This window comes from Ranitomeya variabilis, chromosome 4 (genome assembly GCF_051348905.1).
Source record: "Ranitomeya variabilis isolate aRanVar5 chromosome 4, aRanVar5.hap1, whole genome shotgun sequence".
Lineage (NCBI taxonomy): Eukaryota > Metazoa > Chordata > Amphibia > Anura > Dendrobatidae > Ranitomeya > Ranitomeya variabilis.
The window spans coordinates 264763838-264791458 of NC_135235.1; the positions used below are offsets into that span (position 1 = coordinate 264763838).

The window sequence follows — 27621 nt, forward strand, 5'->3', positions numbered from 1 at the left end:
TGCAGGTAGCTATACACACGATGTCTCTAGTCTCACTCACTGCTCGATACAGAGGAAAGCTGAAATGGCCCTATGATGGGAACTTTTATATCTGTAAATGCAATATTTAAATGCCCTACCTGGAGTCATGTAGGCGACATGAGCAACCAAGCTGTGATTGTCTGCAGCGTTATTATCTCAACACTGAATCTGGACCCCAGGAAGGTGATAAGTTCTGATTTTATTATGGTATTTAACCCGACTTGTAACTCTTGGGGGAGACTTTTTTTTTTTCAAAGTCGTAAACCCCTTTAAATTTGCAGTACAAGAAAACCATTTGATCTCCAGTTCCTATCCCAGTGCTCTCAGGTGCAGTCCTGCCCTCTAGTCCCTTTTTGGCGCCATTATTTTGCAAAGACGCTGGAAATTACAATGTACGACACCCGGACCTTATATAATAATGCATCAGAAGAAGACGCAAAATCGATTCCCTCGTATTAGCGGGATTATAATGAGTCCACGGCTCCATCCATATGTTCCTCTACACGGAGTAAAGTGTTACCGTCTTCCTGGTCCTCGCAGAGTCACCACCGGAAAGACACAGGATACCAAAGAAAGTGCAAAAACATGGTGTTCAATATCCACAAAAAAAAGGACGATATACAGAGAAATGCAAAAAAAGACCCTTAACCATAAAAAGCTGTTGGTTTCAGAGCCGGACATACACTGGGTTTTACCTGATTGGAGACAGATCCGTTTCTGCACCGTATATGTGAATAACCATTGAATTATACAGGGCCCCCTGCTGGTAGTGAGGCAAAAAGCATCTGTTCCTGTTGGTGCATTAGGACCAATAACACATTTGTCTAAATTTATATAGGAGCGAAGTACGGTAGATTTCTGTCCCAAAATATATTTGGGCCCAAGTGTCCAAGGTTTGCCTCCACCACAAAAGTAAAGCTAGAAGATATAATGTTAACCTGCCCAGAAATAACCTCTGATACTTAAAAGGATTGTCAAACAATCGAGACATTTAAAATAAATAAATAAATTTAAAAAAGTTTGCCTTTGGGTTTTGTTAAATAATTTGCAACGTTTTGCTTTTACATTCTTTTTCGCACCTGTACAGTTTTGATGTCTGTGGTCATAAAAGAGCTGAGAGGAGCTCAGAAAAAGCCATAAAAGAGCTGCAGACTAGTCAGCCCATCAAAACAAGCTCACTGATGGTTCCTCAGTTAACTCATTTAGCAGGGTGCGATAGATAATGCAAAACTGGGGTTATAAGAGGTAAACAGTGCAAAATTTTTGTTATAAACCAATTATAAAAATGGTTATTAGCCTCAAAAAGATGCGTTTTCTGTAAATATCCCCAAAGGTGGACAACCCCCTTAAAGGGGTTGTTTGGGCAAAATGAAAGTTTTCTCTACAGTTTGGTATATTAAATTATAACAAACAATGCAATACTTGTCTCCTGACACTGGATAAACACTGTGTTTACTGCAGTAGGGAGATGTCACTGTTTAAGCAGCAGCATCAGGACCGCTGCAGCCTATGATTGGCTGCAGTGGTCAGGTGATATCTTGATGCATTGCGGAAGTCACCTGACTTTGGCGACTAATCACAAGCTGCAGCGGTCCTGCTGCTTGAACAGTGATGTCTCAAATCATGAACCTAGACCATGGAGCTGCCTAAGCTACGTCCAGGAGAGTGCCGAGGTGAATATTGTTGTTATTTTTATCATACCAAGGTGCCAGATACATTTTTATTTTGCCTGTAGAACCCCTTAAAGATACACTAAATACAGAAAAAGCACAAAAATGTATATTCCAGCACCTTCATCCTTAATCCCCTCCTTTTTTTGTGACTATATCCCAGCACTTCCACCCCTAATCCCTTCCTTTTCATTTTTTTTATTTATGACTTTCATTTTGATATTTTTTTCTTTTTCATTGAATCCATCGGTGAAGCGGACTGGTCCGATGGCCTCTTCCTTGCTTGAGTATTGGTAGGAGTAGACATTGCTGCTGGTGTGTACGCAGTGGTAGGAGTAGATCTGATCTCTTGTGTGCCGCTCAGCTCTGACTCATCACTGGACATCATTTCTTGAAGCTGTTGGACTCTCAGGGCGCTGTTCATCTCGTCCAGTTTAGCGTGGAGACTGTTCAGACTGAGTTCCAAGATCCCACTGCGATCACGCGACGTCCTCTGACCGGATAGAAGAGTTTTCTGCAACTCTAGAAAGCTGACCTTTACAAGGTTGTACATTTTGTTCTGGACGTTCAGACTCTCGGTCGCAGTCTTCTGAATGCCTTTTAACGCCTCCATCATATCCTTTTGCTGAGCCGCTAACTGATCCATCTGAGTCTCCAATAGTAGTTGGGACTCGGTGGCAGTATATGGCGGTATGGGCTTTTCTGCTGCCTTGGTATTGCTAGGAGGATCTCTTGTTTTTTTTGCAGCCTGAGGCTCCTCGTGAGACTGAGAAATGAACTTATCCTGATGGCTGGTACTTGGTAAGCAAGTCATTGGCAGAAGGGGTTTGTTCTGGCTGGGCATTATTTCATCATCAGACTCGATGATAAAGCTGGAGGACAGCGCAAAGTCATTAGATGAAACACATTCTCCTAAATGAAACAAATGCAAAGTAATGGATTAGCATAGTGTATTGCTTTAAAAGAACAGTAAACAAAAAATATCCCTGCCCTTCGTCCATTAATCTCCTTTTCAATTGTATTATGTCTCATTTTAGAATTGATAATATATAAAAAATAATCTTGTTGGGTCTCGGGATCTCAGCCTTGTCTCGCTTCGTCTTTTTCACTGACCCATGTATGGCGGCAGCAGGAGCCTCCCCCCACTGCCCAGTCTTCAGTTGGACAAATCATTGGCTAAGGTGTAGGATGTCAACAGTCAAAATGGAAGTGATCAGTAGGGGTATAACCTTTATTGGGGGAGAGAAATTAAATTTATTAGAGTTGCGCAGAAAGATTTGCAGGACCATAGTGCAGCGGCCATGTCGATAGGTTCAACTGCCACGGACTGATCTTGGTGAACCTCCTACTACCTACCGGCAGTAGGTAGTACAAATCAGAAGAGGTCGATGCTGCCAGGTAGGAAGAGGGTTCTAGTCCGGGAGTCACGGATTACCAATATGGCCAAAAATCCTTATGCATAAGCCTAAGAGATTATTTAATCCACATATCTCAAACTCTGGCCCACACAGTAAGTACGGTATATTTGGCCCACGAGGCCTGGCAGGTGCCCTAAGTATATTTGGCCCACCTGTCATTGCACTTTGAACAATACAGTTGAAAGCCATAATGGAGGAGTGAACATCAGCTGACGCTCCCTCTCTCATCATTCCTCCTCTGCATATGACTTCTCAAGCAGGGCGGGCATGATGACGTCATTACAACATGCTCGCTGTACCAAGATGTGCAGAGGATTGGAAGACACCCGGAAGACATCATGAAGAGACTGAAGTAGTGGGGGAAAGAGCTGAGATGAGTATTTTTTTTTTTTTTTAATGTGAGCACATTGTACTGTATGGAGCATTATGTGGGGCCATTATACTGTATGGAGCATTAAGTGGTGCCATACTGTATGCAGCACTGTGTGTAGAACATTTTACTGTATAGAGTGGTGTGTTGGGCAAATTATACTGTATGGAGCAATATGTGGGGCCATTATACTGCATGGAGCACTATGTTGTGCCATTCTGTATGGAGCACTGTGTGGTGGCCATGATAATGTATGGATCACTATGTGGAGCACATACTGTATGGAGCATTATGTGGGGCCATTATACTGCATAGAGCACTATGTTGTGCCACTCTGTATGGAGCACTGTGTGGTGGCCATTATACTGTATGGAGCATTATGTGGGGCCATTATACTGCATGGAACACTATGTTGTGCCATTATTCTGTATGGAGCATTGTGTGTTAGACATTATAGTGTATGGAGCACATTATACTGTATGGAGCATTAGGTGGGTACATTATACTGTTTGGAGGACTATGTGAGGCCATTATACTGTATGGAAAGCAATGCAGGGTCCATTATACTGTATGGAAAACTTTTTATGGCCATTATACTGTATGGACAAAAAGTTAATCGTTATACTTGATGATAAAGAAAAACTTCCTGAATTGAAGTCATTTTTTTTTTTACTAAATATCAAGGTTGGTTGCGACTTTGTCCAAGCTTTTAATTTTGGCCCCGTGTATTTGAGTTTGACAAACCCTAAATTAATCTAATCATTCATGTCTAGGTTTCCTGTTAGTTTTAGTGAATTATCTGAAAAAGTTTACGCTAAAATAAAAACAAAATGAGAAAAAAAATATATGTATTATAGTCTTGGAGTTATTTAAAGGGTTGCTCCACTATTATATTAAAAACCTTTCCTCAAGATAGGTCATCAATATCAGATTGTTGGAGTTCCCCACCCGCACCCCCACTGATCAGCTGTTCTGGCAGAACCAGGTTGTTAGCAGTTGTCAAGCTGAACAGCACAGCCCGTCAACAGTGTAGTGGCCGCTGCCTGGTGAAAAGGAGTAGATCTGTAGTACCTGGCAGTAGTCGCTGCACAATTGTCGGAGCTGTTCAGCTTGACAACTGCTAACATCCGTCCCCTGCTGGCGCCAAAAACAGCTGATTGATGGGGGTGCTGGGTGTCAGTCTGTGAAGGAAGAAATTAAGAAAGATTCTCCATTTTGTGCTTTTCGACTCCATTTTCTTTTTGCTTAAAGATAAATTCTGTTATTTAATTAGCTGCCATGAAGTAACTTTATCTCTCTGTTCATAAGTCTGTTATTCAACTAGGCCATGGTTCATAATTGGTATAAAGACCTTGAGTCTTCTGACTCGAGCCAGGGAAGGGACACGGGGATGTATCGCTATACAAGACTGAGGCACCTGTTAGGGTATGTGTCCACGTTCAGGATTGCATCAGGATTTGGTCAGGATTTTTCATCAGTATTTGTAAGCCAAAACCAGGAGTGTAACAATTAGAGGAAAAGTATAATAGAAACATATGCTCCACTTTTGCATTTATCACCCACACCTGGTTTTGGCTTACAAATACTGATGGTAAATCCTGACCAAATCCTGATGCAATCCTGAACGTGGACACATACCCTTTGTATGTGTTTTTCTATGCCAAGAAGATATGACCATATATGTAGTTTCCGGTTTTTCTGTATCCTCATAGGTTAAGTTTTTCCTGCATTCTTATAGGTTAAGAACTGTGAGCGTGTTCTTATGCTGATTGGTTGAAGTATAATTTCTATGATTATGAAAAGCGATACACAATAAAACGGGGGCCAGAGATCTGCTCGATCCCCCATACAGAGACATACGTCTCCGTCTCGTCATTTTCAGTTGCCGGCAATGCCCTGTAGATTAGTTTGGAAATCACTGAGTTAACCGTGAAGGATCAATTTAGATCCTCCCTCAACAAGTCCCCACTGATCTGATATTAATGATCACCTTAAGAAAAGGTCCTTAATATAAGAGAAGTGGAGCAGCCCTTTACAATCCATTTTAGGAATTGTGCAAGATTAGAAAAAAAATGTCTGATTGTTTTGAAAAATTGCATTTCTATGGCCCTCGAGGGTAGCCGGTCACAGGAAAGCTGTAAATGGGACCCAGTGGTGAACCAGAACTGCTGTCGTTTCATTGTCAGGAGAGTTCGGACCCATAGGTATCACAAATTGGTGGCATGTATTAGCGAATACCATCACTTATTGAGATTGGGAAACCACTTTACAGTTGTGATAGATATAGCAGAAGTCAGGTCAACAACTGTCTCAGTGCTGGACAACCCAACATCTTCAATATTTTGTCTTTGGTCATGACCATGAGTGACGACGTTATGATATATTTACCGATATCCGATGAAGATTCATGATGCGTTTTATTTCTTTTGGCGTCACTGGCATCCAATTTAAAAAACTGAGCGATCCTTAGTTGTCGTTTGGTTAAGACATCGGAAAGAGGCACTGTCGGGCCACCCATCCACGACTGCTCCTTCACATTATCAATAACTTGCTTGATTTTCCTCCTATAGTCATTCCATCTCTTCTTGCATTCTTGGACTGTGCGCCTCATGCCACCTACTTTATTAACCTCCTTCACCACCTTATCCCAGATGGCTGCTCTGCCAGATGCATTGACTGGTTTAGGCCCAAAGAGTTTCTCAACGTGCGCTAGGATTGTGTCTAGGAGTTTCTGGTTCTCGGCATCACTAAACCTTTCTTTTTTTTTCTTGGGTGTTTGTATTGTGATTGTTCCACTGACCCCGGGGACAGCCATGCTTTCCTCCTGTTCTGCTTTGTTGATGGCTGTGGTACAGACCGGTGACTTTTCCTGTGGGATGCAACAAATGGGTTATGTAATGTGGCAGAAAATTACGGTATATATAGTGTAGCGATTCACGCTGTCAGGTGAACATTTGGTAGCAATCACACAGGTAAGTGGTTTGGCCCAGACGTGCAGTTTTTGCTTTCATAAAACTCCAAGGGATTCAAAACCAAAAACAGCCTCTTCTGGGCACAAAGGTATCAGAGCAAATAAACAGATCATTCAGTAGCACATATATGTCACTGAGGGCTCACCAGAACAGATTACAGTCCTTCTCCAGGAGAAAACTTCATTGACAGAAGAGGTCCAATTCTACCAGTCTCAGCATGCCCTCCGGCCGGAGCACCTGCGCTAAATAGAAGTGTTCAACTCTGTTCACACTGAACAGGCTGCAGCTTCCACATGTTACTCTGCAGCTCCATCACACAGACTGCTTAGCTTTTCTAGCTGCCCAATGCAGTCTCTATTCAGAGAGAAACCTTGACACATCTCTCAGCTACAGCTCACATTTTGGCTGGTCACTCACCAGCTGCACACTCGACTCTTCTCCATTCAGCAGACTGACATACCTAGTGACCACAGGTCCCGGTTCTAGTAAAAAAGCTTGGCAGGTGCATATAATCAAATTCTGCAAAGCTAGGACTTAACCCTGTACTACCTGGTTTTCTTGCAATACATATGGCAGTAATAATGGTTAACGGCATAATCAGTATTCACTTAGCATTATAGAGAGAAGCATGCTGTGCATCTTGTAAATTGCTATGGTTTCTTGGGGGATTTGTCCCTAAATCTTTAGCAAAATGAAACTCTTGTTTTTTTCTATAGAACCCAGTTAAGAAATGTTGTAGCAATGCCCTACCTGGAATAGCAATTCTCAAAACATTTCATTTTAAACTGTAAAGCGCTGCGGAATGGCGCTATATAAATAAAGATTATTATCTCCTATCTCTCCCAAACAACAAGACTATATTTTCTCACCAATCCTCTCCAAATAACTGCTTTCACCCTGACTTTACAATTTGTCTTTGTTTTGGTTGAAGGATGAGATCTGCACACAGACCTCACATCCAACTTATATTACTGGGAGAGACACACAGACCTCACATCCAAGTTATATTACTGGGAGAGACACACAGAGCTCACATCCAGAATATATATTACTGGGGGAGAGACACAGACCTCAAATCCAGCCTATATTACTGGGAGAGCCACACAGACCTCACATCCAGCCTATATTACTGGAAGAGACACACAGCTCACAACCAGCCTATATTATAGGGAGAGACACATGACATCACATCCAGCCTATATTACTGGGAGAGACACAAAGAGCTCACATCCAGCCTATATTACTGGGAGAGACGCACTCAGCTCACCACCAGTCTATATTACTGGAAGAGACACAACTCACATCCAGCCTATATTACTGGGAGAGACACACACAGCTCACATCCAGACTATACTACTGGGAGAGACACATATACCTCACATCCAGCCTATATTACTGGGAGAGACACATAGCTCACCACCAACCCATATTACTGGGAGAGATACACAGAGCTCACATCCAACGTATATTACTGGGAGAGACACATAGCTCACCACCAGCCTATATTACTGGAAGAGACAGACAAACCTCACATCCTTCCTATATTACTGGGAGAGGCACACATACCTCACATCCAGCCTATATTCCTTGGACAAACACATCACATCCAGCCTATATTACTGGGAGAGACATACAAACCTCACATGCAGCCTATATAACTGGGAGAGACACACAGAGCTCACATCCAGCCTATATTACTGGGAGAGACACACAGAGCTCACATCCAGCCTATATTACTGGGAAAGACACATAGCTCACCACCAGCCTATATTACTGGAAGAGACAGACAAACCTCACATCCTTCCTATATTACTGGGAGAGGCACACAGACCTCACATCCTGCCTATATTACCGGGAGAGACATACAAACCTCACATCCAGCCCATATACTTGGGAGAGACACACAGAGCTCACATCCAGCCTATGTTACTGAGACACACAGAGCTCACATCCAGCCTACATTACTGGGAGAGACACACAGAGCTCACATCCAGCCTATATTACTGGGAGAGACACAGCTCACATCCAGCCTATATTACTGGGAGAGACACCTAGACCTCACATCCAGCCTATATTACTGAGAGAGACACACAGACCTCACATCCATCCTATATTAGTGGGAAAGACACACAGAGCTCACATCAAGCCTATATTACTGGTTGAGACACACAGAGCTCACATCCAGCCTACATTACTGGTTGAGACACACAGACCTCACATCCAGCCTATATTACTGGGAGAGACACACAGACCTCATATCCATCCTATATTAGTGGGAAAGACACACAGAGCTCACATCAAGCCTATATTACTGGTTGAGACACACAGACCTCACATCCAGCCTATATTACTGGTTGAGACACACAGACCTCACATCCAGCCTATATTACTGGGAGAGACACACAGAGCTCGCATCCAGCCTATATTACTGGGAGAGACACACAGATCTCACATCCAGCCTATATTACTGGGAGAGACACACAGATCTCACATCCAGCCTATATTACTGGGAGAGACACACAGCTCACATCCAGCCTATATTACTGGGAGAAACACACAGCTCACATCCAGCCTATATTACTGGGAGAGACACATATACCTCACATCCATCCTATATTACTGGGAGAGACACACAGATCTCACATCCAGCCTATATTACTGGGAGAGACACACAAATATCACATCCAGCCTATATTACTGGGAGAGACACACAGACCTCACATCCAACCTATATTACTGGGAGAGACACACAGACCTCACATCCAGCCTATATTACTGGGAGAGACACACAGACCTCACATCCAGACTATATTACTGGGAGACACACAGATCTCACATCCAGCCTATATTACTGGGAGAGACACACAGATCTCACATCCAGCCTACATTACTGGGAGAGACATTCCCACAAGAGAAAAAAAAGTAAATTTCATCAGTCTGTAATCTGCATATTAAGAGTCTGGCATTGAAGCAAAGAGTGAAGAATGAAGACTTAAATTTAGTGCAATTTTTTTAATTAATGGCAACCACTATCTTATATAAAATTATTTTTTCTTTGTCAAAAGTGTCCATAGGCTTTAATGATTTATGAGCTACGATTTCAAATGTGCCCACTGTCCACCACCTTTGATACATATGCAAACATTACCTGTGTGTGGACTGACATGACAAATGCAGTGACCTTACAGATTGTGCCAAAAATATAATTGTATTGTAACTTGTTCAGAACATTGTACAGTAAATCACTTCTAATCCAATCAATCAGTAAATGATATCCGAGGAGATGTGGAGCAGAGGCGGGGGGATCTGTGAAGAGGAGCATCTCTTGTTGTTATTTTTTTTAACCAGTTTTGATCCCTTTTACATTTAGCTTTCATTCCCCCGCGTTTCCTTTCATCTGCTGAGATGAACATAGGAACACAGCCAAGTCATGGCACAGTACAGAGGAATGCTGCGAAAAGTTCACAATAATCATCATGTTTTATCACTTTTACAAAGTTTAGAAATTCTCTTCCACCACGTAACCCCTTCATGACCTTGCGTGTTTCCGTTTTTTCCTCTCCTTATTCCTAGAGCCATAACTTTTTTCATCTTCCCGTCCCCATAGCCGTAAGTACTTTTCAATGACACCATTCATGTTATCATGTGATGCTCCAGAAAGCTGGAAAAATATTCCAAGTGCGTTGAAATTGCAAAAAAATTATAACTTTTCAATTGTTTTTTGGCTTTTTTATTTACCATGCTCAGGATATGCAGTGACAGAAGGCCACGGAGCAGCGCCTGCCCCATGTGCGGCAGCTTCCATAAAGAGACACGAACAGCGAACTGTATTGTAGAGAGCGAGAAGAGGTCATAGCAAAAGGAGAGGAAACCAGAAGGAGTTCTGCCCTGCACAGGCTGCCTCCTTCTGAGGCGCAGGATCCCGGTAGCCGGAACACCAAGGGAGCAACATTTCTTTATGCCTTGCTCCAGAGACCGGCAGGACAGCTAATTCCACGTTACCTGCCCGCCCTATACCCAGGAGGCAAGGTGGCACCCACGAGAGGCTGGGGCATGATAGAGTCCCTGTAAAAAGTCTCACACCACCGGTCATACGGGTTTGTCCTATCCATCTGGGGGACAGAGAGTGACACAACATCTAGAACATCTAGAACAGTTGTGAGGACCTTATGAGAGGCTCAGCAATAAGGTACTACAACACCCAGACGTTTGGGGAAGACTACTGATTTCCACCTGGATAAGGGGACTTTGGATTTGCTTCCAAACCAGACAGACTCTGCCTGCCCTGTGGTCTGTGCTCTGGACTGTGGATGCTGAAACTTCAGTAAAAGGTAAAGAGACTGCAACCTTGTGTCCTCGTTCTTCACTGCGCCTCTCACCATTCACCATCTACACTCTGGGAAGCCCTGGGGACATACTTCACCTGTGGGAAGGTATACCATCTAGCTGCCATAACATCACCCCAGCGGACCCCTAAGCAGCGTCGGTCACCCTGACCGAATACCACAAGTGGCATCACGAACCTTATCCCTTTAAAGACCTTTCCTTTTTTATAACGGACCTCCCGAGGGCCACGGACCGGGTCAGCCACCGTGACATCCCCCTGTGAACCGCAGGACCCGGTACCGAGTACCCCTTGCCCATGGGGGTGCTCCAGATATTGTGAAACTGACCTGGAAATATGATTCTTCTGGTCAGTACGAGTACACAGATATCAAACATGTGTAGGTATTTTTTTTATAGCAGTGGTAAAAAAAAATCAGAAATATCTAAGATTTTTTTTTTCCCATTATGTTGCCACTTTCCGAGAACTGTATCATTTTAACTATTCAGGATCTGGGGCTGGATGAGCGCTTATTTTTTGTGCCCTGAGCTGACGCTTTTACTGATACCATTTTGGGGTAGGTATGATATTTTGATCGCCTGTTACTGCATTTTATTGCAATGCTGCGTTGACCTAAAAAGGTAATTCTGGCTTTTTTTTTTTTTTTTGTTACGCCTTTTACTAATCAGATTCATTTATTTTAAATCTTAATATGGACTTTTACGAACTCAGCGACACTAAATATGTGTATTTTTTTTATTATTGTGATATTTTTAATGGGGCAAAAGGGGGGTGATTTGAACTTTTGCGTTTTTCTTTAAAAATGTTTCGTATTTTTTAACACTTTTTTTTTCTTTTCACTGAATTTATTACATAGTTACATAGTTACATAGTTATTAAGGTTGAAGGAAGACTGTAAGTCCATCTAGTTCAACCCATAGCCTAACCTAACATGCCCTAACATGTTGATCCAGGGGAAGGCAAAAAAAACCCATGTGGCAAAGAGTAACTCCACCATGGGGAAAAAAATTCCTTCCCGACTCCACATACGGCAATCAGACTAGTTCCCTGGATCAACGCCTTATCAAGGAATCTAGGGTATATACCCTGTAACATTATACTTTTCCAGAAAGGTATCCAGTCCCCTCTTAAATTTAATTAATGAATCACTCATTACAACATCATACGGCAGAGCGTTCCATAGTCTCACTGCTCTTACAGTAAAGAATCCGCGTCTGTTATTATGCTTAAACCTTCTTTCCTCCAGACGTAGAGGATGCCCCCTTATTAACCCTCTTAGGCGACTTGAAGCTGCGATTATCTAATCACTTGTACTATACATAGCAGAAATCATGATCCCCTATGAATGACAGCTGCGAGACGGCTTTCACAGGAGGATTGTCATGATAGGGACGGGTGTCATGTTAATTCATTGGTCACGTTACAGAGGCACCTATGGGAGCGATTTGTGATGTGCTTCCGGCCGGTGCTTATTAAATCCCGCTTTCAGTGATTGACAGTGGGATTTCACTGCTTAACAGCAATGGGTGGAGCTTCACTCTACCTGCCACTGTTAAAGGCACATGATGGCTGATAAAATCAGTCATCATGTGCGGGTAAAGATGTGTGTGCGAGCCAGCATTACAGGCAAGGACCCAAACTATGACATAAATATACATCTAATGTTGTGAGGGGGTTAAAAAGCAAAACAAAAAACAACACGACTTTGGTATTGTTGTAATCGTACTGCCTGGGGAATTGCGCTACCAACTCATTGTATCATACAATGAAGGCTCTAAGAATAAAACCTTAAAACAATGTCGGAATTGAGTTTATTTTTTCATTATTTCACTTTATTTGGAATTTTATATTTTCTATTTCAGAGCATCATATGGTAAAATAAACTCCAGGAGTTCACAGGTCTAGGGGCGTATTCTCATCCCCCCGCCCCAGGCGTCAGAACAGCTGATCCCTTACTGGCGGGAATTCTGCATTATAACGAATGGTCTGACATACAGTTTCTGGGATCCTGACATCCAATGACAAAACATCTCAGGGCATAACTCTCTATAGTAAAGCGTGCAATGCTGGGGGTTGTAGTTCATATACAATCACACACTCCCACCCCTCATTTAACTAAAAAAACTTGTACTCCACAATCCAAGCTAAACTTACGTGGTCGCCTGCTTGTTGGAGCTGAAGGAAAACCCTTCGCTTTCACTTTCGGTCAGAATGAGTCAGGACATAATAATTGTCCACACCCAGAGGATTCTCCTTAACCCTTTAGTAAAAGAACATTTTTATTCTTAATACATACTTTTTAATTTTCAATTTTGCATTTTTTTTATTATTCCATATTTATAATAAATCAAATTGACATCCATTTGTACTTAGCTTTAGAATGTTCACATTTTCCGAGCACCAGAACATTATTTCCCCGCAGACATAGACGTATCAGGGCTTATTTTCTGTGGGATGAGTTACGGTGATTCCAAACTTGTATTGTTCTTTTTTTTTCAACCTTTTCAGTAACTTTGGTTTGTGACGCCATTGTCTTATTTTTTGCCTTGAATGGAGCTGTTTGTAGACCTGTTTTTGGCTGCTGTTTCTATTTGTACTGTTCTGTATTTTGAATAGTTTTTATAGCATTTTTTTGTGAGAGGTGCAGAGACAATAAAGTTTTTTTATAATGACATTTACCGTATGGATGAAACAATTTTATATTTCGATAGTTCAGACGTTGTGATACCAAATGTAAGTTAATTTTTTTAAATTTATTTATTCATTTTTTTACATTTCTTTATTTTTAATTGGAGAACAGGGGGATGATTTAAGCTTTTATGGCTTTTTTTTTTGCACCATTATTTTGCAGTGAAGCTGGAAATTACCGAGTATAACTCCCAGACCTTATATAATAATTAGTGATAAGTGAAAGAGCTTTTGTTCTCGGTTATCAGTCAAGTATCACGGTGCTCGGATGTACTCATTACTCGGCTAGCAATGGGCGATGCTCAATGTGAAACACGAATTCCCGCCCAACATGTCTGGCGCCTGTTACACAGCCAATAAGCATGCGGGAATTGCCTGTGAGTCATAGTAATGCCGTAGCCATCTTGGTTGTGGCATTACTGTGATTGGCTGGCCATGTGACATCATCAGGGGTTATAAAAGGACAGACGCCACCCGACATATTGGAGGGAGAGAGTGTTTGTCCAGTCCTGTGTGTGCACAGTATAATGAATAAGAGGCCTAGGGTGTGAAATGCAGTGAATATTCATTTCTCTTTAGCAGCGGGTACAGGAGTTAGCCACAACCGCTGGCTATTGCCTCCTGGGACCCGATGCTCCGCCGAAACTGCTCCCCCACCTCCCCATCCACAGCCAAAGCAGGTACATCCGGACTATAAGATGCACCTCTCATTTTCGTCCACATTTTTGGAGGAGAAAAGTGCTTCTTATAGTCCGAAAAATAAGGTACCCTATATAATCGAGTATAAGCTGAGACCCTTAATTTTGCCGCAAAAAAATGGGAAAACTTATTGACTCGAGTATAAACCTAGGGTGGGAAATGCAGCAGCTACTGGTAAATTTCAAAAATAAAAATAGATACCAATAAAAGTAAAATTAATTGAGACATCAGTAGGTTAAATGTTTTTGAATATCCATATTGAATCAGGAGTCCCATATAATGCTCCATAAAGTTCATGATGGGCCCCATAAGATGCTCCATACAAAATACGCCCCATATAGTGCTCCATACAGTTCATGATGGGCCTCATAAGATGCTCCATACAAAAAATATGCCCCATATAATGCACAAAGAGGTTAATAATGGCCCATAAGATGCTCATATTAAAATATGCCTCACATAATGTTGCATAAAAGGTTAATGATGGTTACATAAGATGCTCCATAGAATAATATGCCTCATATAATGCTCCATAAAAGTTGATGGCCCCATAAGATGCTCCATAGAACAATATGCCCCATATGCTGCTCCATATAGGTTGATTGCCCCATAAGATGCTCCATAGAATAATATGCCCCCTATAATGCTGCATAAAAGTTCATGGCCCCATAAGATGCTCCATAGAATAATATGCCCCATATAATGCTCCGGAAAGGTTGATGGCCCCATAAGATGCACCATAGAATAATATGCCCCATATGCTGCTCAATAAAGGTTGATGGCCCCATAAGATGCTCCATAGAATAATATGCCCCATATAATGCTCATAAAGGTTGGTGGCCCCATAAGATGCTCCGTAGAATAATATGCCCCATATAATGCTCCATAAAGGTTGATGGCCCCATAAAATGCTCCGTAGAATAATATGCCCCACATGCTGTTATTAAAAAAAAAAATTACATACTCATCTCTTGTCTCTGGGGGCCAGGTGCCGGTGTCCTGAGCAGGCATGGACAGCGGCGCGCTATAGGGGCCAGGTGCCGGTGTCCCCACTGGCTCAGGCCCCCGGCACTTGCGATATTCACCTGTCCCCATTCCACCACCGTACGCCGCTGTGTCTTCCAGGTCCTCTGGCTGTGACTGTTCAGGCAGAGGGTGGGCACTAAACATGTCATCGCGCCCTCTGACCTGAACGTCACAGCCAGAGGATGCGGAAGACAGAGCCCGGCAGTGGAATGGGGGCAGGTGAATATCGCATGGCTCACCCTCCCCCGTCATACTCACCCCCTCCTGGCGTGGTCTCTGCACGTCCCTGCTTCTCCGATGGTCTCCGGCGCTGGCAGCTTGTTCCTGTGTTCAGCAGTCACATGATACGGCTCATTAAAGTAATGAATATGTGCTCCACGCCTATGGGAGTGGAATCGTGTGCATATTCGTTACTTTAATGTGCGGTACCATGTGACCGCTGAACACAGGAAGAGCTGCAGATGCCGGAGACCATCTGAGAAGCAGGGACGTGCAGAGACCACGCCAGGAAGGGGCGAGCATGATGTGACAGCCACCGGCTCCTGCCGCTCCCCCTCCCCCGCTGACCCCCTGGGACAATGACTCGAATATAAGCCGAGAGGCTAAACAAATAGGCTGAAAATCTCAGCTTATACTCAAGTATATACGGTAAGTATTATATTGCTCATCCATAGAGTATTACATGTTCTTGGGTACATTTCAGTGGTATATAAGCCTCAAAAAACGTGGTCAACATTTTTTATTGGTATTATATTGTTCACTGATTCAATTAGTCATCCATACAGTTTAACATGCTTTGTGGAAAATTCCAGTGGGTTAAAATTTTTACAAACTGCTTGTACTGGTATAGTTAACCCCTTAAGCCCCGAGGGTGGTTTGCACGTTAATGACCGGGCCAATTTTTACAATTCGGACCACCGTCCCTTTATGAGGCTATAACTCTGGAACGCTTTGACGGATCTTGGCGATTCTGACATTGTTTTCTCGTGACATATTGTACTTCATGGTAGTGGTAAAATTTATTCGATATAACTTGCGTTTATTTGTGAAAAAAATGGAAATTTGGCGAAATTTTTGAAAATTTTGCAATTTTCCAACTTTGAATTTTTATGCCCTTAAATCACAGACATATGTCACGCAAAATACTTAATAAGTAACATTTCCCACATGTCTACTTTACATCAGTACAATTTTGGAACCAAAAATTTTTTTTGTGACGGAGTTATAAGGGTTAAAAGTTGACCAGCAATTTCTCATTTTTACAACACCACTTTTTTTTAGGGACCACATCTCATTTGAAGTCATTTTGAGGGGTCTATATGATAGAAAGTACTCAAGTGTGACACCATTCTAAAAACTGCACCCCTCAAGGTGCTCAAAACCACATTCAAGAAGTTTATTAACCCTTCAGGTGTTTCACAGGAATTTTTGGAATGTTTAAATAAAAATGAACATTTAACTTTTTTTCACACAAAATTTATTTCAGCTCCAATTTGTTTTATTTTACCAAGGGTAACAGGAGAAAATGGACCCCCAAAGTTGTTGTACAATTTGTCCTGAGTATGCTGATACCCCATATGTGGGGGTAAACCACTGTTTGGGCGTATGGCAGAGCTCGGAAGGGAAGGAGCGCCATTTGACTTTTCAATGCAAAATTGACTGAAATTGAGATGGGACGCCATGTTGCGTTTGGAGAGCCCCTGATGTGCCTAAACACTGAAACCCCCTACAAGTGACACCATTTTGGAAAGTAGACCCCCTAAGGAACTTATCTTTATGTGTGGTGAGCACTTTGACCCACCAAGTGCTTCACAGAAGTTTATAATGCAGAGCCGTAAAAATAAAAAATCATATTTTTTCACAAAAATGATCTTTTCGCCCCCAATTTTTTATTTTCCCAAGGGTAAGAGAAGAAATTGGACCCCAAAAAATGTTGTGCAATTTGTCCTGAGTATGCTGATACCCCATATGTGGGTGTAAACCATTGTTTGGGCGCATGGCAGAGCTTGGAAGGGAAGGAGCGCCATTTGACTTTTCAATGCAAAATTGACTGGAATTGAGATGGGACGCCATGTTGCGTTTGGAGAGCCCCTGATGTGCCTAAACATTGAAACTCCCTACAAGTGACACCATTTTGGAAAGTAGACCCCCTAAGGAACTTATCTAGATGTGTGGTGAGCACTTTGACCCACCAAGTGCTTCACAGAAGTTTATAATGCAGAGCCGTAAAAATAAAAAAATCATATTTTTTCACAAAAATGATCTTTTTGCCCCCAATTTTTTATTTTCTCAAGGGTAAGAGAAGAAATTGGACCCCAAAAAATGTTGTGCAATTTGTCCTGAGTACGCTGATACCCCATATGTGGGTGTAAACCATTGTTTGGGCGCATGGCAGAGCTTGGAAGGGAAGGAGCGCCATTTGACTTTTCAATGCAAAATTGACTGGAATTGAGATGGGACGCCATGTTGCGTTTGGAGAGCCCCTGATGTGCCTAAACATTGAAACCCCCCACAAGTGACACCATTTTGGAAAGTAGACCCCCAAAGGAACTTATCGAGATGTGTTTTGAGAGCTTTGAACCCCCAAGTGTTTCACTACAGATTATAACGCAGAGCCGTGAAAATAATTTTTTTTTTTTCTCAAAAATGATTTTTTAGCCCCCAGCTTTGTATTTTTACAAGGGTAACAGAATAAATTGGACCCCAAAATTTGTTTTCCAATTTGTCCTGAGTACGCTGATACCCCATATGTGGGGGGGAAGCACTGTTTGGGCGCATGACAGAGCTCGGAAGGGAAGGAGCGCCATTTGGAATGCAGACTTAAATGGATTGGTCAGCAGCCGTCACGTTGCATTTGCAGAGCCCCTGATGTACCCAAACAGTACAAACCCCCCACAAGTGACCCCATATTGGAAACTAGACCTCCTAAGGAACTTATCTAGATGTGTTGTGAGAACTTTTAACCCCCAAGTGTTTCACTACAGTTTATAACGCAGAGCCGTGAAAATAAAACATCTTTTTTTTCCCACAAAAATGATTTTTAGCCCCCCAAATTTTTATTTTCCTAAGGATAACAAGAGAACTTGGACCCCAGAAGTTGTTGTTCAATTTGTCCCGAGTACGCTGATAACACATATGTTGGGGTAAACCCCTTTTTGGGCGCACGGGAGAGCTCGGAAGGGAAGGAGCACTGTTTTACTTTTTCAACGCAGAATTGGCTGGAATTGAGATTGGACGCCATGTCGCGCTTGGAGAGCCCCTGATGTGCCTGGACAGTGGAAACTCCCCAATTCTACCTGAAACCCTAATCCAAACACACCCCTAACCCTAATCCCAACGGTAACCCTAACCACACCCCTAGCCCTGACACACCCATAATTCTAATCCCAACCCTAATCCAAACCGTAAATGTAATCCAAACCCTAACCCTAACTTTAGCCCCAACCCTAACTTTAGCCCCAACCCTAACTTTACCTCCAACCCTAGCCCTAACCCTAACCCTAAACGTGACTGAAATACGTGGCACTGAAATACGTGGCACTGAAATACGTGGCACTTAAATACGTGGCACTGAAATACGTGATACGTGGCACTTAAATACGTGGCACTGAAACACGTGGCACTGAAATACGTGCTACGTGGCACTGAAATACGTGGCACTGAAATACGTGCAACTGAAATACGTGCAACTGAAATACGTGGCACTGAAATACGTGCAACTGAAATACGTGATACGTGGCACTGAAATACGTGATACGTGGCACTTAAATATGTGGCACTGAAACACGTGGCACTGAAATACGTGCTACGTGGCACTTAAATACGTGGCACTTAAATACGTGGCACTTAAATACGTGGCACTATGACTGTCAGAAAATGTTCATTAAACAGTTAGGGGTGAGGTTAGGGGTAGAGTTAGGGTTAGGGTTTGGATCCCTTTATCACCTTGATGGTGGTGGGTGGCTTTTCAGTGTGTTTTCTGTTTTTTTAAGATAAAAACGCATGCGTTTTTAACGCAAACAAACGCATGTGCTTAAAAACGCAAGAAAATACTGCAGGTTGTATTTCTGAAAATGAACGCATGCAGAAAAAAAACGCATGCATTTGAAAACGCGACCAAACGCGTACAAAAAAACGCATGCGTTTTCAATGTAAAATATAGGGAAAAACGCATACGTTTTTTTGTGCAAAAAACGCTGCAGACAAAAACGCAAGTGTGAAACCAGCGACGCTTTTTATAGCAAAAAAGTTTTTGCGTCTCCACATTTTGAGACCTATAATTTTTCCACATTTTGCTCCACAGAGTCATGTGAGGTCTTGTTTTTTGCGGGACGAGTTGACGTTTTTATTGGTAACATTTTCGGACACGTGACTGTTTTTGATCGCTTTTTATTCCGATTTTTGTGAGGCAGAATGACCAAAAACCTGCTATTCATGAATTTCTTTTGGGAGAGGCGTTTATACCGTTCGGCGTTTGGTAAAATTGATACAGCAGTTTTATTCGACGGGTCAGTACGATTACAGTGATATCTCATTTATATCATTTTTTTATGTTTTGGCGCTTTTATACGATAAAAACTATTTTATAGAAAAAATAATTATTTTGGTATCGCTTTATTCTCAGGACTATAACTTTTTTATTTTTTTGCTGATGATGCTGTATGGCGGCTTGTTTTTTGCGGGACAAGATGACGTTTTCAGCGGTACCATGGATATTTATATCAGTCTTTTTGATCGCGTGTTATTACACTTTTTGTTCGGCGGTATGGTAATAAAGCGTTGTTTTTTGCCTCTTTTTTTTTTTTTTTTCTTACGGTGTTTACTGAAGGGGTTAACTAGTGGGGCAGTTTTATAGGTTGGGTCGTTACGGACACGGCGATACTAAATATGTGTACTTTTATTGTTTTGTTTTTTTTATTTAGATAAAGAAATGTATTTATGGGAATAATATATATATTTTTTTTTATTATTTATTTAGGAATTTTTTTCTTTTTTTTTTACACATGTGGAAAATTTTTTTTTTTACTTTTTTACTTTGTCCCAGGGGGGGACATCACAGATCGATGATCTGATAGTGTGCACAGCACTCTGTCAGATCACCGATCTCACTGAGAGGGCTGCAGGCTTACCAGCGTCTGCACTGAGCAGACACTCGGTAAGCCACCTCCTTCCCTGCAGGACCCGGATGCCGCGGCCATCTTGGATCCGGGACCTGCAGCCAGGAAGGAGGTAGGAGACCCTCGCAGCAACGCGATCACATCGCGTTGCTCCGGGGGTCTCAGGGAAGCCCGCAGGGAGCCCCCTCCCTGCGCGATGCTTCCCTATACCGCCGGTACACTGCGATCATGTTTGATCGCGGTGTGCCGGGGGTTAATGTGCCGGGGGCGGTCCGTGACCGCTCCTGGCACATAGTGCCGGATGTCAGCTGCGATAGGCGCGTATGACGTATGATCGCGTATGACGTACTATCCCGTCACCGGGAATTAAGTCCCAGGTCACCTTGACGGGATAGTACGTCATACGGGATTAAGGGGTTAAAATATTTTTGTTCCAAATATTGAGGAGTACTTTATTCTACAACTTGGTTTGGGTGAATTTTCTTTTGTTTGAAATAAAATCCAAAATTGGCCTAGTATAGGTATAGAAATATGGTTGTTCAAAAGTTGACTATTGTCACATATTGTCAAGGGTTTACCACAACAGAGAGTGCCTGGAAGACCGTAGCATCTGATTTCTCCTACTCCTGCACTGATTAGAAGCAGGTCACCTTCATATTTAAAGATTCAGATTTCTTTTAGTAGTGTGGGGGTTAATCTGCTCAGTTGAGAGCTCCTGAAAGCTTTCCTGCATAAAGGCTTTCTGCTGTGCACTGTTGCCACTCCCATCTCCTATATAATCTGGGCCCTGGCTAGCACCCATTGTGCATTTTTAGTCTGGTTGGCGTATTACGGTACACTACTACTCCCCTCTTCCCTGGGGGGGAGGGGTACAGACTGAGGGTGGATTCAGGAGCTAAGGCAACGTACGTGGCCCCAGCGTTTTCACCATCAGAGTAATCCAGGGAACAGGGCAAGCTAGGGCGCCCCTAGCGTTAGGGACAGGGAAGGAGTCCCTCGTCCCGGGACACCTAACAACAGAGCCTTGACACATATACTGTAGAACTTGGTTTGTGTGAAATTTCATTGCTTTCTAAAAAAAAAAAAAATTGTCCTTCTACTGGTGTAGAAATTTGGTTGTTTCAAAATTGACTATTCTCATATACACTCTAGAACTTGATTTGGGTAAAATTTCATCTCTCTTAAATAAAAATAAAAATGTGGCCTGGTACAGGTGTAGAACTTTGGTCCCTTGATACTCGGTCCCCAGCCACCACTATTTCTCCCATTGTGGCATATAGGCCTTGTACCAGCATGTGTCCAGGAACATCACTCCTGCCGTTACCAACGCGGATACTGGGGTTGTCCACTAAACGACCGTCACGTGGCAAGCGCTTGTGGCTAGGGACGCAACATTTCCTTGATGGCACACTGCGAACATTGTGGAGGCTGTGGCCAAGTCACACCCTGGCACGGCACATATTCTACCGATGCCAAGGATTGTTGCTCCTACTTCTATCAGGGTTTTATCCACCTCCCACACCAGTTCCTGCAGCCCATCTTGCTCCTCCTCATCCTCCATCTCACATGTGTTATCTCAGAACATGTCATCCACATGAGCTGGAAGCTCTGCAGCACTGCTTCAGCCAAGCAGCAGCAGGCTCTGCTGAAGCTAATTTTGTAGGAGACAAACCGCGCACTGCAGCAGAGTTACTAAATCTAATAGCAGACTAGGCAGTTCTGTATTTTTGCAGCTGAACCTCCAACCAGGCAAGGTTGTGCATGATAATGGGCGTAACCTGGTGGTAGCTGTGAAGCTTGGCAAGCTCACACACATACCATGCTTGGTACATGTGCTCAACTTGGTAGTTCAGCTTTTCTGAAAATCTACCCAGATTTGACAGAGATTCTGGCCAAGGTATGCCACGTCAGTGCCAATTTCCACGTCACCCACAGATGCTGCTGCTCCGGCACTAAAGTGGCAGCGCATACAAGTGGCAGCTCACTGACTGGTGTGCGACGTGCCCACATGCTGGAACTACACACTGCACATGCTGGCAAGGCTTTGGGAGCAGCAAAGGCCAGTTGTGGAATACCAGCTCTAACACGCATGTCGGTATTCTGGTCAGCCTCCGCAAATAACAACTAATGAGTGGGCATGGATGTCTGACATTGGTGTGGTTCTCCAAGATTATGAGGACTCCACAAAGATGGTGAGTAATGATGAAGCCATAATCAGTGCAAGGAACACGCTTCTATACCTACCTAAATAGTAGTTACTGACAATTAAACATGAAGTTTTACATGTGGACCAAATGGAAAAGGAAGAAGACATGAGAGGGAGGTACTACCCAGCCTCATCTCATCTGCTTAGCACAGAGTAAAGGCCCCGTCTCACTAAGCGATTTACCAACGATCACGACCAGCGATATGACCTGGCCGTGATCGTTGGTAAGTCGCTGTGTGGTCGCTGGGGAGCTGTCACACAGACCGCTCTCCCCAGCGACCAACGATCAGGGGAACGACTTCGGCATCGTTGAAACTGTCTTCAACGATGCCGAAGTCCCCCTGCAGCACCCGGGTAACCAGGGTAAACATCGGGTTACTAAGCGCAGGGCCGCGCTTAGTAACCCGATGTTTACCCTGGTTACCAAAAAAAACAAACAGTACATACTCGCCTTTCGGTGTCCAGGTCCCTTGCCGTCTGCTTCCTGCTCTGACTGAGATCCGGCCGTACAGTGAGAGCAGAGCGCAGCGGTGACGTCACTGCTGTGCTCTCACTTCTCACTGTACGGCCGGGAGTCAGTGAGAGCAGGAAGCAGACGGCAAGGGACCTGACGGACATCAGAAGGCGAGTATGTACTGTTTGTTTTTTTGTACATTTACGCTGGTAACCAGGGTAAACATCGGGTTACTAAGCGCGGCCCTGCGCTTAGTAACCCGATGTTTACCCTGGTTACCAGTGAAGACATCGCTGGATCGGTGTCACACACACCGATTCAGCGATGTCAGCGGGGCCTCAACGACCAAAAAAAGGTCCAGGCCATTCTGACACGACCAGCGATCTCGCAGCAGGGGCCTGATCGCTGGTACGTGTCACACATAGCGAGATCGCTATGGAGGTCGCTGTTGCGTCACAAAACTAGTGACTCAGCAGCGATCTCGCTAGCGATCTCGCTATGTGAGACGGGGCCTTAACAGTGAGAAGGTGGAGGCTGAATAGGATCTGGTGGCAAGCACAACAGAGGCTTGTACCCACAGAATCTTAGTCCTGTAATAATAATAATAATAATAATAATAATCTTTATTTATATAGCGCCAACATATTCCGCAGCGCTTTACAGTTTAACAGTTTCAAACACAACAGTCATAGGTAACAATGTTAACAATACAGCAATAAAGCAAAATAAGACGACCCTGCTCGTGAGAGCTTACAATCTACAATGAGGTGGGGAGATACAAAGTACAGGTGTGTATTTACAATGATGTATTTACAATGATGGTCCAGCCATCTTCAGGGGGTGGGGGGTAGATGAGATAGTGAATGGGCTACACACACACACACAAACATAAAATGACTGATTAGGGAACGTGATAGGCCGCTCTGAACAAATGAGTTTTGAGTGAGCGCCTAAAGCTATGCAAGTTGTGGATGGTCCTAATATCTTGGGGTAGAGCATTCCAGATGATTGGCGCAGCACGGGAGAAGTCTTGGAGTCGGGAGTGGGAGGTACGGATTAGTGCAGAGGTTAGTCGAAAGTCGTTTGCAGAGCGCAGCGGTCGGCTAGGCCGATAGACAGAAATGAGGGAGGAGATGTAAGGGGGTGCCGCACTGTGGAGAGCTTTCCTGTATCCCCTACGTGGATGGGGTGAGGAGGGGAAGGAGCAGGAAGAGAGGGAGGAGGAACAGATGGAGGCAGGGTTGGATGTAGAGAGCTAGACACATATGACCATCTTTTTGTACAACTGCCTTTCCCATGACCCTTGCGTTACATTAATCTTGGACAAAAAAAGAGTACTTGTTATTCACCCTGCCAGGCCCACGCTGCAAGGAAAACTTTGTAACTCTTCTTCCTGAGGCGGAGAGGTCTTCTAAAATGGTGCTGTAGATGAAGTCCATTGTGGAAGATATGTTGAAACAATTCCCATCAGACAACACTAGCGGCAGGGTGCAAGCTTCCTTGCCCAACCAAGGAGTAGAGGTGAGGGAGACACACACCAGGTACAGCAGAGGCAGGGTTACACTGTCAAATGCCTGGGCCAATTTCATGACACCCTCCCAGCATCCATGCTCTCATGACCGGGTATTTTTCACAAGGAGCGAAAAGTTTTGAAAGATGGTCAAGCAATATTTGGTTGATCAAACCAGACTACATCCTAATTCCTCTGCAGCCGTCAGCTATTGGGTCACAACGCTGGACATGACCTGTCCCTCTATGACTTGGAGGTGTTGTGCTGCCCTGCCGCTAGCATCCTGTCTGAGCGGATTTTTAGTGCCACATGGGGGTCACGACAGACAGACGCTTTCACCTGTCAACAGAAAGTGCTGAGAGGCTCACTTTGGTAACAATGATCAAAGCCTGGCTTAGGCTAGTTTCACTAGTGTTTTGAGGAGCTGCGGAGGGCTGCGGGCTTCCTCTGTGAAGCCCCGCCCTCGGCCACACCTCCACCGCTAGCTCCACCTACGTCTGCATGCGGCCTGCATACCTATCTTTAACATTAGGTACGCAGGTTGTGCGGCTGTATGTCAATGCTTCCCCATGCGTCGTTTTGACGATGCGGAGAAAAAAAGAAATTGCAACCAGCTTAGTCCTACGCTGGTCGCTGCATCGTCAAAACAACGCATGCGGAAGCATCCGCATACAGCCACACGACCTGCGTATCTAATGTTAAAGATAGGTATGCAGGCCGCATGCAGAAGTAGGCGGAGCTAGCGGCCGAGGGCGGGGCTTCACAGAGGAAGTCCGCAGCCCTCCGCAGCTCCTCAAAACGCTAATGTGAAACCGGCCTTAGACCCGACTTTTAGACACCACCAGATCATAGCAGCATATAAAGTGTTTTTACTGTTGTTTATTTAAATGAGGCCTGCTAGTTGTTGACTTCTGGGGTATATAGATGACTCTACTTATAATTTTTTTATTGGCTTTGCACTTTGCAAAAGCCTTTAGGAGTACCACAACTACACTTTCTTGACAATATTTGAATGAGACAATACAGTTGGTGCCCTCAAGAGTGTATGGACAATCCTGCTTGTAATTTTTGGCAGGATTTGCATAGCCTTTATGAGTGTAGGAGTTCGAATACATGACAATTTGAACAGAATGTGTATTAGCCCCTCCTTTATGTTTAATACAGGGTGTATCTGAGTCCCTCATTTTTGGCAGTTCTTGCTTCCTTCATAAATTACACTAACATTTCCAATTTGTTATTAAAAAAAATCACTTTGGGTTTTATTAAATTATAATTTTAAAAAAATCCTTTTTAAATTTTGCCTTACATACAAGTCTTTATACAGGAAAAATATGTCTTAACATTTTATATATTTTTTTTCCTGTAAAATGCAATTTCTCGTTGAATTGGAATGTTTTATGGTCAGTCCGTAAAGTAGAGTAAAAGTGTGACACCATTGTTCTCAGCAGCGATCTGGGAGTCAGAGATGCTTCCACAGGTCTTTCCATCTTGTTCTCCTTCCATTCAGCATTTTTCCCATCCATTTTAACACTTTCACTGCTCCCCAGACCTCTTTGTAGGGTCTCCCGGAAAAATGCTCGGATTTGCCATTGACTCCAATTATACTCGTTACTCGAAATGAGCATCCGAGTATTAGGAATTGCTTGGTTCGAGCAATGAGCACCTGAGAATTTTAATGCTCACTCATCTCTATTAATAATGCCTCAAAATGAGCGCAAAACTTCCCTCATATTATCGGGGTTATAATTAGTCGACAGCTCCATCCATATATTCCAGTATATAAATCTTCAGATGGGTAAAATTCTGATAAAATACACTACATAGAGTAAAGTGTTCCCAGTCCTCGCAGAGTCACTACTAGACAAACACTGGATAATACTATAGAAAATGCAAAAACATGAAGTGTTCACTATCTACAAAAAGCAAAGGGCGATATACAGAGAAATGCAAAAAAAAACCATTCTTCATGAAAAGCTGACGGTTTGAGACTTGGACATACACTGGGTTTCCCAGAATGGACACAGAGCCATTATAAAATGCCCCCAAAACATGCTTATTTTTAAAAAATCCAAAAGGTGAACAGCCCCTTTAATGGGGGTTGTTCAGGCAAAATGAAAGTTTTTTTCTACAACTTGGTATATTAAAGCATAAGTTCTACTGACATACTTGTCTCCTGACACTGGATAAATCTGAAGTCGTTCTGTGGTCTATGTTCATGGTGGGATACATCACCGTTCAAGCAGCAGCAACACTGCACCGCATAGTCATCTGACCTTGTTGGCTAATCAAAGGCTGCAGCGGTTATGATGCTGCTTGAACGGTGACGTCTCCCACCATGAACCTTGTAGTAGCCTCAGCTAGATCACGGTAGTTTCTGAGGCTACTTTCACACTAGCGTCGGGAAAGGCCCGTCGCTGTGCGTCGGGCCGACGTTCCCGACGCTAGCGTGGTCTCCGCCGCACAACGGGGGCAGCGGATGTATTTTTCCAACGCATCCGCTGCCCCATTGTGAGGTGCGGGGAAATGCGGGGAGGTGGGGGCGGAGTTCCGGCCGCGCATGCGCGGTCGGAAAAAGCGGACCGTCGTGAGCAAAAAACGTTACATGTAAGGTTTTTTTCTCCCGACGGTCCGCTAACACACGCCCAAGCGTCGCAAAATGGACGCGACGTTTGGCAATGCGTCGCTAATGCGTCGCTAATGTTAGTCTATGACGAAAAAACGTATCCAGCAAGAACTTTTGCTGGATGCGTATTTTCGGCAAAACGACGCATTTGCGACGTATTGCAGTTAACGCTAGTGTGAAAGTAGCCTAAGGAGAATATCACTTATTCTGCCTGAATTTTTTATTTTGCCTGGACAACCCGTTAAAGATACACTAAATACAGAAAGAGCACCAAAAATTTAATATATCTGAGCACTTCCATCCTTAATCCTCTCCTTTTCCTTTTTTATGACTAGATTCCAACACTTATATCCTTAATCCCAACACTTACATCCTTAATCCCCTTCTATTCCTTTATGACTATATCGCAGCACTTCCATCCTTAATTCTCTCCTTTTCCTTTTTCGTGGCTATATTCCAGCACTTGCATCCTTAATCCCCTCCTTTTTATGAATATATTCCA

The 27621-nt window shown here is 43.4% G+C and overlaps 1 protein-coding gene across 3 annotated transcripts; it reads right to left on the reverse strand.

The window, feature by feature from the left end:
- Positions 1 to 1738: 1738 nt before the first annotated feature.
- On the reverse strand, positions 1739 to 27599 carry LOC143764316 (uncharacterized). 3 transcript variants are annotated; one of them, XM_077249751.1, is made up of 3 exons: positions 27490 to 27599; positions 5868 to 6348; positions 1739 to 2603 (listed from the first exon to the last, which is right to left on the reverse strand). In XM_077249751.1, exons 2-3 carry the CDS (start codon positions 6292 to 6294, stop codon positions 1903 to 1905), a joined length of 1128 nt encoding a protein of 375 aa, XP_077105866.1. In that variant the 5' UTR covers positions 6295 to 6348; positions 27490 to 27599; the 3' UTR covers positions 1739 to 1902. The 3 variants fall into 3 exon arrangements, with proteins under 3 accessions (XP_077105866.1, XP_077105865.1, XP_077105867.1); XM_077249750.1 differs by lacking the exon at positions 27490 to 27599 and adding an exon at positions 12951 to 13023; XM_077249752.1 differs by lacking the exon at positions 27490 to 27599 and adding an exon at positions 6597 to 6619.
- Positions 27600 to 27621: the final 22 nt, after the last annotated feature.